Below are 13,346 nucleotides of genomic sequence, written 5' to 3'. Positions count from 1 at the left end.
TGCACACACAGAGGCTGGGCCCATGTATGTGCACATGTACTCAATTAGCACTTTTGCAGAAACCAAAATATACTATTACTAACAAAAGTTGAGGTCTTCATTCATCAAAAATATACATTTAAGCACTGTGAATTAGTAAAGGCCTGCTTTCAAACGCTGACTCCTATGTCAACCATAAGTGATCTTGGGCTCAGTTTCCTCATCTAAATAATGAAAATAAAACTCACCTCATGACACTGCTGTAAGAACTATTCATCATAATGCCCTACTAAATGGCAAAACAAATAAAAAGTGACTAGTATTGTTCCTGACTCCTAGTCAGATTGCAACCCCTACCCCATCTCAATACTGCATCTTTCTTTATGTAAGGTCTTCATGATCAAATTCCTCTCAGCCCTGGAAAAGTAAGATGTGGCCTTCAGCTTCAAAAAACATACACACCTTTGCTGCTATCTTCATACAGACCCTTCATAAATAAAGCCAATGCAAAACCGATGATGTCTTCTAGCTCTTCCAGGGGTGTTGACTTAAAAGCCTGGATAGCTTTATCATATTCACCAATGGCACTAAGAAACAAAACATAACTTAGTTTTAATATGAAAAATAATTTTGGCTTACATCTTCAAAATATAGAACATTATAATACCATGTTTCTTTTAATAACTTCATCTATCAGAGTTAAAGCTGCAGAAGAGACTTAAAATAGAAGACATATCATTTATTTCTCATAGGATGCATGAGGAATTTTGCTTCACATTTTGCTTCTTTTAAATAATGTGAAAATGGCCAGTTTTGCTAAATTGAAACACATTTTTTAAACAAACTTGAATTAAAATCCCAATTATAAAAGAATTTCAAATTGACTTTTATATAAAACTCTAAATATTTAAGCTTAATACATTAGTTAAATATTACTCCCATAAGTAAGGTTCTAGTACCTCTGATGAGCTTAACGAGTCATAAACACGTTGGCATCAAACCCAGCCTTCATGTGCACCAGAGGTGTCAAACTCATTGTCACTGGGGGCCACATGAGCCTCACAATTACCTTCAAAGGGCCGAATGTAATTTTAGGACTGTGTAAATGTAACTACTCCTTAACTAGGGGCAAGGAGCTCTACATTCGGATTTTGAAGGCAACCGCAAGGCTTATGTGGACCCCAATGAAAATGAGTTTGACACCCCTGGTGTACACTGTTTATCTGAACACCCATTTTTTTTAGAGGGCACATAGATACATTAAAATTCCACAGACAAAACTATACATTACCTTTCCTGTATTTATTAGGAACGAAAGTAAAAACTGTTATATGTGGTATTATACATAATACTTTATAATATCAAAAAATAACTTGTTTTGTTTATTTAAAAATGAAGAGAAACTGTATAAGCTCAGCTGCCATCCTGGGATAGTTATACTGTATCTTTCATATTCTTATTCAGTATCCATCACTATAGTCAGAAACCTTTTCTATTTTTAATGTTATTAGAAATATTTTCATAAAATCTTTTTAATCCTGCGGGTATGGATAGGAACTAAAAATACAAGCAATCTTTGCTTCTAAAATTCACTTTGTAAAGGTGAAAATTTAAAAATCAGTAAAATCATGTTTTGACAGATATTTTGATGGAAGGAAGAAGGCTACCTTAGATTGTTTATGAATAAATACATTCAATTTGGGAGAAGCTCTCAATCTGAGAAGTGCTTCCTTACCTTGAGCCAAAGACCTTCCTCCCATAACACCTGTTCTCTGGTCCTAGTTCTCTCCTCTAAAACAGCTAGATTTTTAATTAAAACAAAACAAAAAAAAAAAACAACTCTTTTGAAGCCAGAAATCTTTGAGAATCTGAAGGAAGCTATGTGACTCCCTCTCTACCCCCAAAATGTACACACATAGAAATTTTTATGTGCTATTTCAAAATAATTCAGAATGTTTCTGAATTCCTAATGTCCACTCCCTAAAAAACCATACAGGAAATCAGAATAAATATAATTCTTCCAATTAACTAGGCTTCTACTATTAGAGATAGAACTGCCTCTCTTCCAAATGTTCTCTTATACAGTCCACAACCATGGAACTAAACCTGCTCCTTATAAAGCCCGTTGGAGTCAGGTGTTGTTACAGATACAGGAAACTATTAGCACAGCCTGAGATTGTGGGAATTATGTATCCTGCAGGAATGTCACCAGCTCACTACTCCAGAAACTGGTCACCACCTCAATAGTCCCATAGCCTTCACCAGAAAAATCTAGTACAGTCACAGAATTAATGGGAAAAATATGCTTACCATAACAATCTGCCATAATTTCTAATTGTATCATTATAGGTAACTGGGTCTTCTGCATTCTGTAACAACAAAATTGCCCTTAAAAAAAAAGACAAGGTATTTTAAATTATCTTTATGCGGTAGCATTATTGTACCATTTTCCATTAATTTAATGTACAGATTTTGTTTTCATTTATTTCTACTAATTCTTATATGCTAGTTATAACACTTGTTCATATTTTTATTAAATTGGCACCACAAAAGAATACTTAAGATTTTAGAATGCGAAAATTACTTTAGTAAAGTGAACCTCTTAAGTGAAATTATTTATCATACTTGAGATTTGTTTGCTCATCTATGAGGGAGAGGGATAACGGGGAAAGAAGGGGAAGGGTCTAGTCAAGGAACGTGTATCAGGGACCCATGGGCAAGGACAACAGGGTGGGGATTGGCTGTGGGAGTCGGGGGCGGGTGGGGCAGGCAGGGGAGAGCAACAGGGGGAAAACTTGGAACTGTAATAGAACAATTAAAAATGAAGAAAATAAAATTTAAAAATTTAAAAAAGAAAGGGTGATGTGTATCCAAATGACCATGGAGCTGCCATTTTAGGCTGAAGGTAAAACCAGTGTCATATTCACTATATGTGCAGTTATAATATGTATCCCCCAAAAGTGAGCACCCTAAAGCTGTCTCGTTTTCTGTCTAAAAATCCTGCCTACTGTTGTATTCTATCATGTTCATATAGTTTGTTTACTGGTAAGTTTACTGTGAGGATGAAAGAAATAGAATTGTGATTTTTATAAACCTCTCTCCACATACACCTGAAAAAATAAGAACTTCATTATGCAGCCTCCAGTACCATCTAGTGATTATGCCTTTGAACTACAGAAATCCATTAAAAAGGGGCAAAGTATTTAGGACACCTCGATTACTCATTTTTTTATTTAACAAGGCCTCTTCTAAAAATTGATTTATTTAGACTGAGGGCAAGGATGTACCCCAGAAGTTATCTGGTCCTCACAAGATCAACAGTCTTTTCTTATTCATGAATCAATTAGTTTGCAGAGAACAAACCTTCAGGTTGATTCCCTGTCCTACCATTTTCCTGACTGGTCATTCCACTTGAGCACACACGCTGGCCTTGTGCGTCTGACATGCTGACGCCACTCCTGAACCTGAGCCCGTGCTCTTACTGGTCCCTCTGCCTGGAAGGCGCTTGTGTTGACCGTGGAATGGCTAGTGGCTTTACTTGGTTCAGGCCAGGCCACACTGCCTCCTTAGTAAACCAACCTCAAATTCACTGCCTGCTCTGTAGTTTCAGGTCCTTTATTTTGATTTTCTTTCTTTGCAATCATTCCCATCACAGATGTCTATTAGCTTATCGTGCGTCTCCCCCGACCAGAACATGAGTTCCAGGAGAAAAGGGCCTGTGTCTGTTTCAACCCTCTACTAAACTGACAGTGCCTGGGACACTGCTGGACATATAGCAGTTTGACAAGTATTTTTTCAGTGGATACATAATATAGCAGACTGAAATGATTCAAACAAATATATAATGTCCCGAATTATATTCTTTTCTGAATTTCTTCTCTGAATAAATACATTATTAATATTTAATAAAACGAGACAAAGCGGAGGAGTTGTTTGTTTTTTGTTTGTATTCCCTCTCTCTCAGGTTAAGCAATAAAAACCAAAATGTAGATGAAAATTTGGACTGCATATTTTCACCTTCTAAGATGTAATAATAATAGATTATGGAAGACTGGGGGGGGAATTAGAACATTTACTCAGCACCTTATTCATGAGAATGAGACTAAATTCAAAAAGGACAACGAGGATAACATCTCCAGTACATGCAGAGTTACCTGTGGTAGGCATCTGCTGCTTCCTTTTTCAGTTGAAGATGCTCATTTAAATAACCCAACATTGTGAAAGCTGGAGCATAATTCTGAATTCTTTCTGGAAATCCAAAAATATCTTTTCTTTACATGTACATAATGTTTGTGTTTATAAAATATTAGTTTCATTTTCAACTAATTCAATATTTTAAATACCAGATTATCTCCTGAGATCACTGACATAGTTAAGAATAGTAGTCTGATTACCTTGACTATAAAATTCCAGTAATCATTTTATAATTCTTCTAAATTACTGAATAGTATTTATAGTTATTATCTACTCAATGTTTTAAAGTTAAAATATTTTTATCCCTAATGGTATAATAATTTGAAAATGTACCTCATACCTCATGTTAAAACTCTTGACTGAATTCATAAAGAAAATTTAGTTTTTTGGCTAATCACTTAAACCTGTGATTAATTTTAGCAACAATTTTTCTTGCTGGTTGTGTTCCAATTTCTATGTGATTTTTTAAAAGAAGATTAACTCAGTATTATACACTAAAAAGAGAGTATGATTTTGGTATTGCCAATACAGTACTTTGAAATTTTAATGTCAAAAAACATCAAACATCCAATGATGTATAAAACAGAAACACATCTGATCTGATTAAAGTTGCTTCCTGGGAAGCAAGCATTCAAATCTCTTAAATAGTTTAACAAAAGAGAGTATGATCATATCTTAGGCAATGGTTAGGTTCTGACATCAAAGCATAAGGTGAAAATCATACGAAGTTACTCCTGAAAACTCCTCAAGTTACCACACAAGGAGAGGGTCACCGAGACTCAGTCAAACCGAGTGAGGAGATCCAGACCTTCCACTCACAGGCGCCCGGAGGCAGTCAGCAGGACAGATGATGAGACTGTGCTCTCTCTGCATTCTCCCTCGTCTCTCTTCGAATTTACTTATTTATTTTTGGCTAAGCACATGTAGCTGAATTTATTAAATGAGTATGTTATCATTATGACTCCATTACAAAGTTAAAAATGTAACTAAATGAGCTGTCAGGAAATGATTTGTTCATTGTTCTAAGTATCTGAACTTTGCAGAAAGTTAAAGATTTACCTCTTTATATAAATCCTTTCTAAATGTTACTCATTCTGTAAGGAAACCTATCAATAAAATTTCTGATCACATGCTTTCTCAGAGGCTCCAGGTACTCACTAGCCATTTGTTTTAGCACACTGCTAACATGTCGGTGCTCCACAGGGGTGGTCTGTAAACTAAGCGTGGTCCACTTGAGTGCCCCAGGCTCAATGCAGGGACAGTATTATAATCCTCTCAATATCTATGGTGAGGCATTTTTTCTTCTGCTTTTCACAATTTATCTAATTCTTTTTTTACTCAACTGCCAATATTCCTGCTTAAACACCTTACTTTCTTTTATTATAATTTTGTCAAAAGATAAAAAATTGCTAGTAAAACTAACATTTCTTGAGCACATATGGTATGTCAGGCACTCTGCACTCTTTGTATAAATCATCTTATTTAAACCCTAAGCAATCAATATTTTCATTAGTTTGTTATAGGCAGGGAAACTAAAATTCAATTTGGTAGTATGCCTAAGGTATTATCATGGCTACTAAATGATGGAGCAGAGAGTCAAACTCAATAGTAGTTGTATCAAGGAAAGGAAATTATTATAATAGATGGTTAATAAAACTTCAGCATTCTGTCCTTTTCCTAAGCCTAAATATATTTTTCCAGCATCTTAAAGAAAAATCAGGTATTAAAGTGGGAGGTTAAAGGCACTGCATTTAGAACTTAAAATATATTATCTTTGAGATTTAATTCCCAGATCTCTACAACCTAAGTATTATTACCTCTGCTTTCCAAAGTTAACAGAGGCCAAGGGAAGGAAAATACTTGGCCTACGGCTATAGAAACAGCAAAGGGCAGAGCCAGAGCAGCAGCAGCTCAGGCCATTCAGGCTCCAAATGCTTTCCACTACGACACAGAAGTCACCTTTATCTTGAATCATTAGCTAATATTTCATCACTCTTCAAAAGTCCTTACTAAAATAAAGTTTAAAAAGTAGACTGGCCACTGGGGAGAGAAAAGCCAGTATTTAATTTGAAGTTAACTAATTTTTAAAATTCATTAAATTATTTCAACAGTTAGTAAAACACCTTGCCATTATATAACAGATGCCTTACCTACGTATTTACTCAAAACAACTTGTGCTGCCGGGACAGCATTCATCTGAAGGATGTTGTACCGGTACAGCTCGGTTTCTCTGTTGCTTTTGTCTTGCAATGTTGTACAGACCCAGTATGCATAACCTATCGCTCCTTCAGTCTTGAAAAAAGCCAAAGTTAACAAACAGACATTGGGTAATAAATATGTGAATAAAAATTAAGAAATGAAACAATACACTTCAAAACAGAAGACACCACATCTTAGTCTTCTTTAAGTCAACTGTTTGGTGCCTTTACGGGGTCACTATGATAAAACACAGCTAGGACCATATTCAAATCACTTGCTTCAACTCTAAGTAAGAGAATCAAATAGGATAAATTAAGTGCAGAAAACAGAGCTCCACCTGATGGGTCAGTCTGCTTCTTCTCAGTACCATTCCCATAGGTCAAAGTAATAATTACTAATCAAAAGATTTCTAAAACACTTTCATAAATCAGCAAGAAATGTCAACCAAGTCTAGTCTGTATCTTACGTATGTGTTTTCTAGAGTCTTGGTTGACATTCACACTACTACCGCATCTCCTAAATCCCAATGTCATGTCTTCATCAGATCTTGAAAGATAATAGATAAAGATGAGAACTTCTTTAATTAAAGACAGTTTCTCTGCTCTCAAGAAAGAATAAAGAGTAGAGACAAATGCTGTTATTAAAATCTGACACCACTAAGTATCCATTTTCTCAAAAAGGTTTAATGCTTTACTCATTAATGAATCCTTGAGAAGAATGTTCAAACTCTTACATGCATGCTGAGTTCTGTAGTGTGCCTGAAAAGATCCATGGTGTCATAACTTCCAACTGTCTCTGCAATTAGAGCCTAAAAGAAAAAAAAAAGAGTTTCTTCCTGTGTTTAAGAGGAGTAATCATCATCATCATCATCATCATCATCATCATCATCATCATCAGTGAAACTGGAAAAACAAAGGTTTATGAGCTGTGCTTACATTAGTAGATGAGTAGAAAAGCAGAGTTAACTTCAGCTTCAGTCCTGGTCACCACAGTCACACCGCTCAGAGGACAAGAACAACTTACTAAACTGGCCCTTAAGCTGAAAAATGCTTTCAAACTTCCATCTTCAACCTTTTCCCTCCCCTCTCACCCTTGATTATTCATACTGGTATTTGTCCGGAACAGGATTCTTATCACAGGATCACCTGAGATTCACCTGGGTAGCTTTTTTAAAAGGAGGTCCTCACTCCTAGTTTCCACAGATACGGGTAAAGTCACAATATGTTTATTTTTTAAAACTGCTTCAGAATTTTAAATATTACACCTATGCTGCTATTGATTTTACAGACTATGTAATAAATTAAAATTACTTTCAACCTCATCTATCTTTTAGAAGAAACCAGGGCTTTTTAGTTATCATATATTATTAATATAATTAAGAAATTAATAAGTTTCACTTCTGTTGTTACCATTTAAATTAAACTTACCAGTTATTTCCTGAAATAAACTATTTTTAAGAACGAAAATATTTGAAAAATAAAAAAAACATGTATTTTTTCTGACAGCATCTAAGATGCAGACCTAAGCAGTGCTATTCAGGTGAAATCTTTGGACCAGTAGCAGTGCCATCCCTCAGGACAGTTAGAAATGCAAATTCTTGAGCCCCTAAGTCCAGTACCTTACACAGAGCTTAGCTTGGAAGTAATGACATTGCTCCCAAATGCTACCACAGTTAATGGAAATAGGAAGTTTGCCTTAATTCTGTTTGCTTCACCAATTAACCATAATTAGACCAAAAAGTCAAAAGTACAATAAAGAATATCAAAACCTAGACTTATGACTTTCTGATATGGGTCATGCTTCTACTATTCTCCCAACCAAAATACATCAACCACTTAGTAGTTCAGTACAATTTTCTAACTACACAGAACTTAGAGGTTACTCTTTCTAATCCCGTTCTTTTTCAGGTGAAAACACTGAAATCCAGCAGTTTTATTAAGGTTAAAGATTAGTCAGTGATAGACTCCAGATTATTAACCAAGTTAACCTGATTCTTTTTTTTTAATAAAGAAAGAATCTTTTTTTTTAAGATTTTATTTATTTATTTTTAGAGAGGGAAGGGAGGGAGAGAGAGAGAGAAACATCAATGTGCGGTTGCTGGGGGCTGTGGCCTGCAACCCAGGCATGTGCCCTGACTGGGAATCAAACAAGTATCCTGATTCTTATTTGGCAATACAAAAATCTAAATTTAGGAGGATAGGTGGTAGGGGGCAGATTCATATAAACAAGTACCAAACCAAATTATGAAGATTTTGAGAAAATATAATCAAAATGATCTTTATAAGGGTTGGGGGGGGGGAGGAGGCGTAAATGAGTATTAAGAGAGCTCTTGGTTTATTTTTAAATATAATAATGTCAGACTGATGAGGTTCAAAGCCCCTCCAAATCAAAGTTTAATCATTGCAAGCTGTATGACCTTGGGCACAATACTTAGGATCTCTGAGCTTCAATTTCCACATCTATAAAAAGTTTAACAACTACCACCAACTCAAAGCACTGATGAAAGATGAACTTCAGTATACAAAGAGCCTAGCACAGTGACTGGCAAAAGTAAGCCCTCAAATGTTATCTGTGATCATAATTATCATTGTTATTTATATTAATAGGATATTTATGACACTTTATATTAATAGGTTATTTATATCAACAGAATTATTAATAACTAAAATGTTATATATCTTACTTGTCCAATCCAGCACATTAAATAAGACGGATCAAGGGATTGAGCCATTTTGAAAGCTTCATGAGCTTGCTAGGAAAGAAAAGCAAAAAATAATACATTAAGTCATTTTATAAATTTAATATTAAATTGTTTATGTTAAAATTATAAAATAAGAGAATAAGAAAAGCCAGACTTCTCAACATAAACACATATGAATCTAAAACTGTTTAAGCAGAATAAGCAATGTTTAAAACAGTGTCCACCAGAACACTCCTGTTTACAGCAGATTTCTCTACAGGTTAGGGGTTCTGGACCCACCCAGCAAAAGGGCAATAATCTTCTTTAAGTGTGGCAGGGAATAGTCTTCTTTTTTTTCTAAAAAATTAAGCTAATGCACAACTGTGTCATGCTATCATAAAACCATATTCATGGTTTATTAACTAAGACCTTGATTTGTATAAATTATTTTTAGAACTTTAAATATTTAATTTTAGAGAGAGGGAAAGGGAAGAAGGGAGAGGGGGAGAAAAACATAGATGTGAGAGAGAAACATTAATCAGCTGCTTTTCATATACACCCTGACCAGGAACTAAACCAGCAACCTAAGTATGTGCCATAACTGGGGATTGAACTGGTGACCTTTCACTTTGATGACCAACCAACTAAGCCACGCTGGTCAGGGCATTTTGTATAAATTTTTAAAAAATATTTTCACATATTTTACATAAACAAAAGCAAAGACAGAAATCACATGATCATATCTATAGATGCAGAAAAAGCATTTGATAAGGTACAGCACCCGTTTATGATAAAAACACTCAGCAAAGTGGGAATAGAGGGAGCATTCCTCAATATAATAAAGGCCACATACGAGAGACCTACAGCCAACATCATCCTCCATGGGCAAAAACTGAAATCTTTTCCACTAAGATCAGGAACAAGACAAGGTTGTCCACTTTCACCACTTCTATTCAATATAGTACTGGAAGTTTTAGCCACAGCGATCAGACAAGAAAAGGAAATAAAAGGCATCTAAATCAGAAAGGAGGAAACAAAACTGTCATTGTTTGCAGATGACATGATAGTATACATAGAAAAGCCTATAGACTCTGCCAAAAAACTGTTTGTCCTAATAAACAAATTTGGCAAAACAGCAGGATACAAAGTCGATATCCAGAAATCAAAGGCATTTTTGTATATCAACAATGAAACAGCAGAAGCAGAAATCAAGAAAAAAATCTCATTCGATATAGCAAAAAAGAAAAATAAAATACCTAGGAATAAATCTAACCAAGGAGGTAAAAGACCTGTATGCAGAAAACTACACAACACCGAAGAAACAAATCAAGGAAAACACAAACAAATGGAAACATATACCGTGTTCATGGATCAGAAGAATTAACATCATCAAAATGTCCATACTACCCAAAGCAATTTACACATTCCATGCAATACCTATTAAAGTACTAATGGCATATTTCACAGACATAGAACAAACACTTCAAAAATTTATATGGAACCATAAACCACCCCGACTAGCTGCTGCAATTTTGAGAAAGAAAAGCAAAGTAGGAGGGATCACAATACCTGATACCAAACTGTATTACAAGGCCACTATAATCAAAACAGCCTGGTATTGGCATAAAAACAGGCACATGGACCAATGGAACAGAACAAAGAGCCCAGAAATAAACCCAGTCTCTATGGTCAATTAATATTTGACAAAGGGGGAAGCAACATAAAATGGAGAAAAAACAGCCTCTTCAACAAATGGTGTTGGGAGAACTGGACAGCTACATGCAAAAAAATGAAACTCGAGCACCAACTTACACCATACACAAAAATAAATCCAAGGTGGATAAAAGATTTAAATATAAGCCATGTCACTATTAAGGTCCTAGAGGAGAACATCGGCAGGAACATCTCAGATATTTCACGCAGCAACATTTTTACTGATATGTCCCCCAGAGCAAGGGACATAAAGGAAAGAATAAACAAATGGGATCTCATCAAAATAAAAAGCTTCTGCACAGCTAAAGAAAACAGTATCAAAATAAAAAGAGAACTAACTGTATGGGAAAACATATTTGCCAATGATACCTCAGACAAGGGTTTAATCTCCAAAATATATAAAGAACTTACATGACTCCACTCTAAGAAGACAAGCAACCCAATTAAAAAATAGGCAAAGGACTTGAACAGACACTTCTCCAAGGAGGACATACAAAGGATCCAGAGACACATGAAAAGATGCTCAATATTGCTAGCTATCAGAAAGATGCAAATTAAAACCACAATGAGATACCACTTCACACCAGTCAGAGTGGGCATCATAAACAAAGCAACAAACAACAAGTGTTAGACAGGTTGTGGAAAAAAAGGGACCCTAGGGCACTGTTAATGGGAATGCAGACTGGTACAATCACTATGGAAAACAGTATGGAATTTTATCAGAAAACTAAAAATGGATCTGCCTTTTGACCCAGCAATTCCACTGCTAGGATTATATCCTAAGAACCTCGAAACACCAATCCAAAAGAACCTATGCACCCCAATGTTCATAGCAGCACAATTTACAATAGCCAAGTGTTGGAAGCAACCTAGGGGCCCATCAGTAAATGAATAGATCAAAAAACTGTGGTACATTTACACAATGGAATTCTATGCAACAAAAAGAAAGAAGGAGCTCCTACCCTTTGCAACAACATGGATGGAGCTGGAAAGCATTATGCTAAGCGAAATAAGCCAGGCAGTGAAAGACAAATACCATATGCTCTTACCTCTAAGTGGAACGTAATCAACAAAACATACAAGCAAGCAAAATATAACCAAAGACACTGAAATAGAGAACAGGCTGACAATGTTCAGAAGGGAGAGGGGAGGGAATTTCAGGGGAAAAGGGGAAGGGTTTACAGGAACAAGTATAAAGAACACATGGATAAAAAACTAGGGGTGGGTGGAAATGGGAGGGAGGAGGGGAAGGCAGGGTGGGTGAGCTGGGATGGGAGTAAAAGATAGAAAATTGTACTGCAACAATGATTAAAATAAAATTTAAAAAAATAAAGTACTTGTAACCCTGACAAAAAATAAAACAAAATTTATGTATTTACAAAAAAATAAATAAATAAAAGATCTATTCCTTTAAAAAGTAAAAAAAATTCACACTATTATTTTCCTTTGTTTTATTTACAGTCTTCTAACACAATCTCTGCTGTGACTTAATACAGTCCTAAGAATATTACTAATTCTATTTTAAAAGGATGATATTCAGGAACTTCTGGTCAAGATGGAGGCGTAGGTAGACTAGCTTTGTCTCCTAGTCTAACCACAAGAAGAATCACAACTAACTTCAAAACAAAAAACATCCCGAACTGCCAGAAAATCAAATTGTATGGAAGTCTGACAACCAAGGATTTAAAGAAGCCAAATTTATTCACATGGGTAGGAGGGGCAGAGACGGGCAGTCAGGACAGAGAGGACACAGTGTAGCACAGAGTGGCAATGGCAGAATGATCAGTCCCACCTTCATGTGTGGTGAATAAAACTTGGGAGGTTTTACCTCAGGAGTGAGCAAACCCAGCTCCAGACCAGATCACACAAGCCAGGGTTCCAACAGTGAAGGGAAGGAAGCTGTGATTCAGTTCAATGATTTGGAACATAAGGAAGAAATAAACATTCAACCAGAACAGAATGAAGAAACAAGAACTCAAAAAAATAAGGAGAGTATAGGAAGACTCTGGGACATCGCTAAAAGTGCCAATATTCAAATCGTAGGGGTGTCAGAAGGAAGAGGAAGAGCAAGAAATTGAACACTTATTTAAAGAAATAATGAAGAACTTCCCTAATTTAGCGAAGGAAATATACATACAAGTCTAGGAAGCACAGAGAGTCCCAAACAGTTGGACCCAAAGAGGACCATATAGCAAGACACATCATAATTAAATTGCCAAAGGTTAAAGACAGAGAGAGAATCTTAAAAGCAATAAGAGAAAGGCAGAGAGCTACCTACAAAGGAGTACCCATAAGACTGTCAGCTAATTTTTCAAAAGAAACTTTGCAGGCAAGAAGGGACAGGCAAGAAGTATTTAAAGTGATGAAAAGCAAGTAATCTAGAGTAACCTAGATTACTCTATCCAACAAAGCTATCATTTCGAATGGAAGGGCAGATGAAGTACTTCCCAGACAAGGTAAAGCTAAAGGAGTTCATCATCACCAAGCCATTATTACATGAAATGTTAAAGGGACTCATTTGAGAAAAAGATCAAAACTACTAACATTAAAAGGGCAACAAACTCTCAACTATCAACAACTG

General features: G+C 35.6%; 1 protein-coding gene across 2 annotated transcripts in view; it reads right to left on the bottom strand.

The window, feature by feature from the left end:
- Positions 1-13,346, bottom strand: part of TTC37 (tetratricopeptide repeat domain 37) — a 77,035-nt gene that overhangs the window by 28,912 nt on the left and 34,777 nt on the right. For both annotated transcript variants that reach the window (XM_045847930.1, XM_045847929.1), the window contains 6 exons: positions 9,056-9,124; positions 7,106-7,180; positions 6,324-6,465; positions 4,134-4,227; positions 2,290-2,367; positions 442-566 (listed from right to left, as the gene is read on the bottom strand). In XM_045847930.1, the coding sequence (XP_045703886.1) occupies positions 442-566; positions 2,290-2,367; positions 4,134-4,227; positions 6,324-6,465; positions 7,106-7,180; positions 9,056-9,124 (583 nt within the window). The remainder of the gene's footprint in view (positions 1-441; positions 567-2,289; positions 2,368-4,133; positions 4,228-6,323; positions 6,466-7,105; positions 7,181-9,055; positions 9,125-13,346) is intronic.

This window comes from Phyllostomus hastatus, unplaced genomic scaffold (assembly GCF_019186645.2).
Source record: "Phyllostomus hastatus isolate PE091 unplaced genomic scaffold, TTU_PhHast_1.1 phas_contig_58, whole genome shotgun sequence".
In the NCBI taxonomy this organism is placed as follows: Eukaryota; Metazoa; Chordata; class Mammalia; order Chiroptera; family Phyllostomidae; genus Phyllostomus; species Phyllostomus hastatus.
This window is presented reverse-complemented; position numbering and strand designations above follow the sequence as displayed.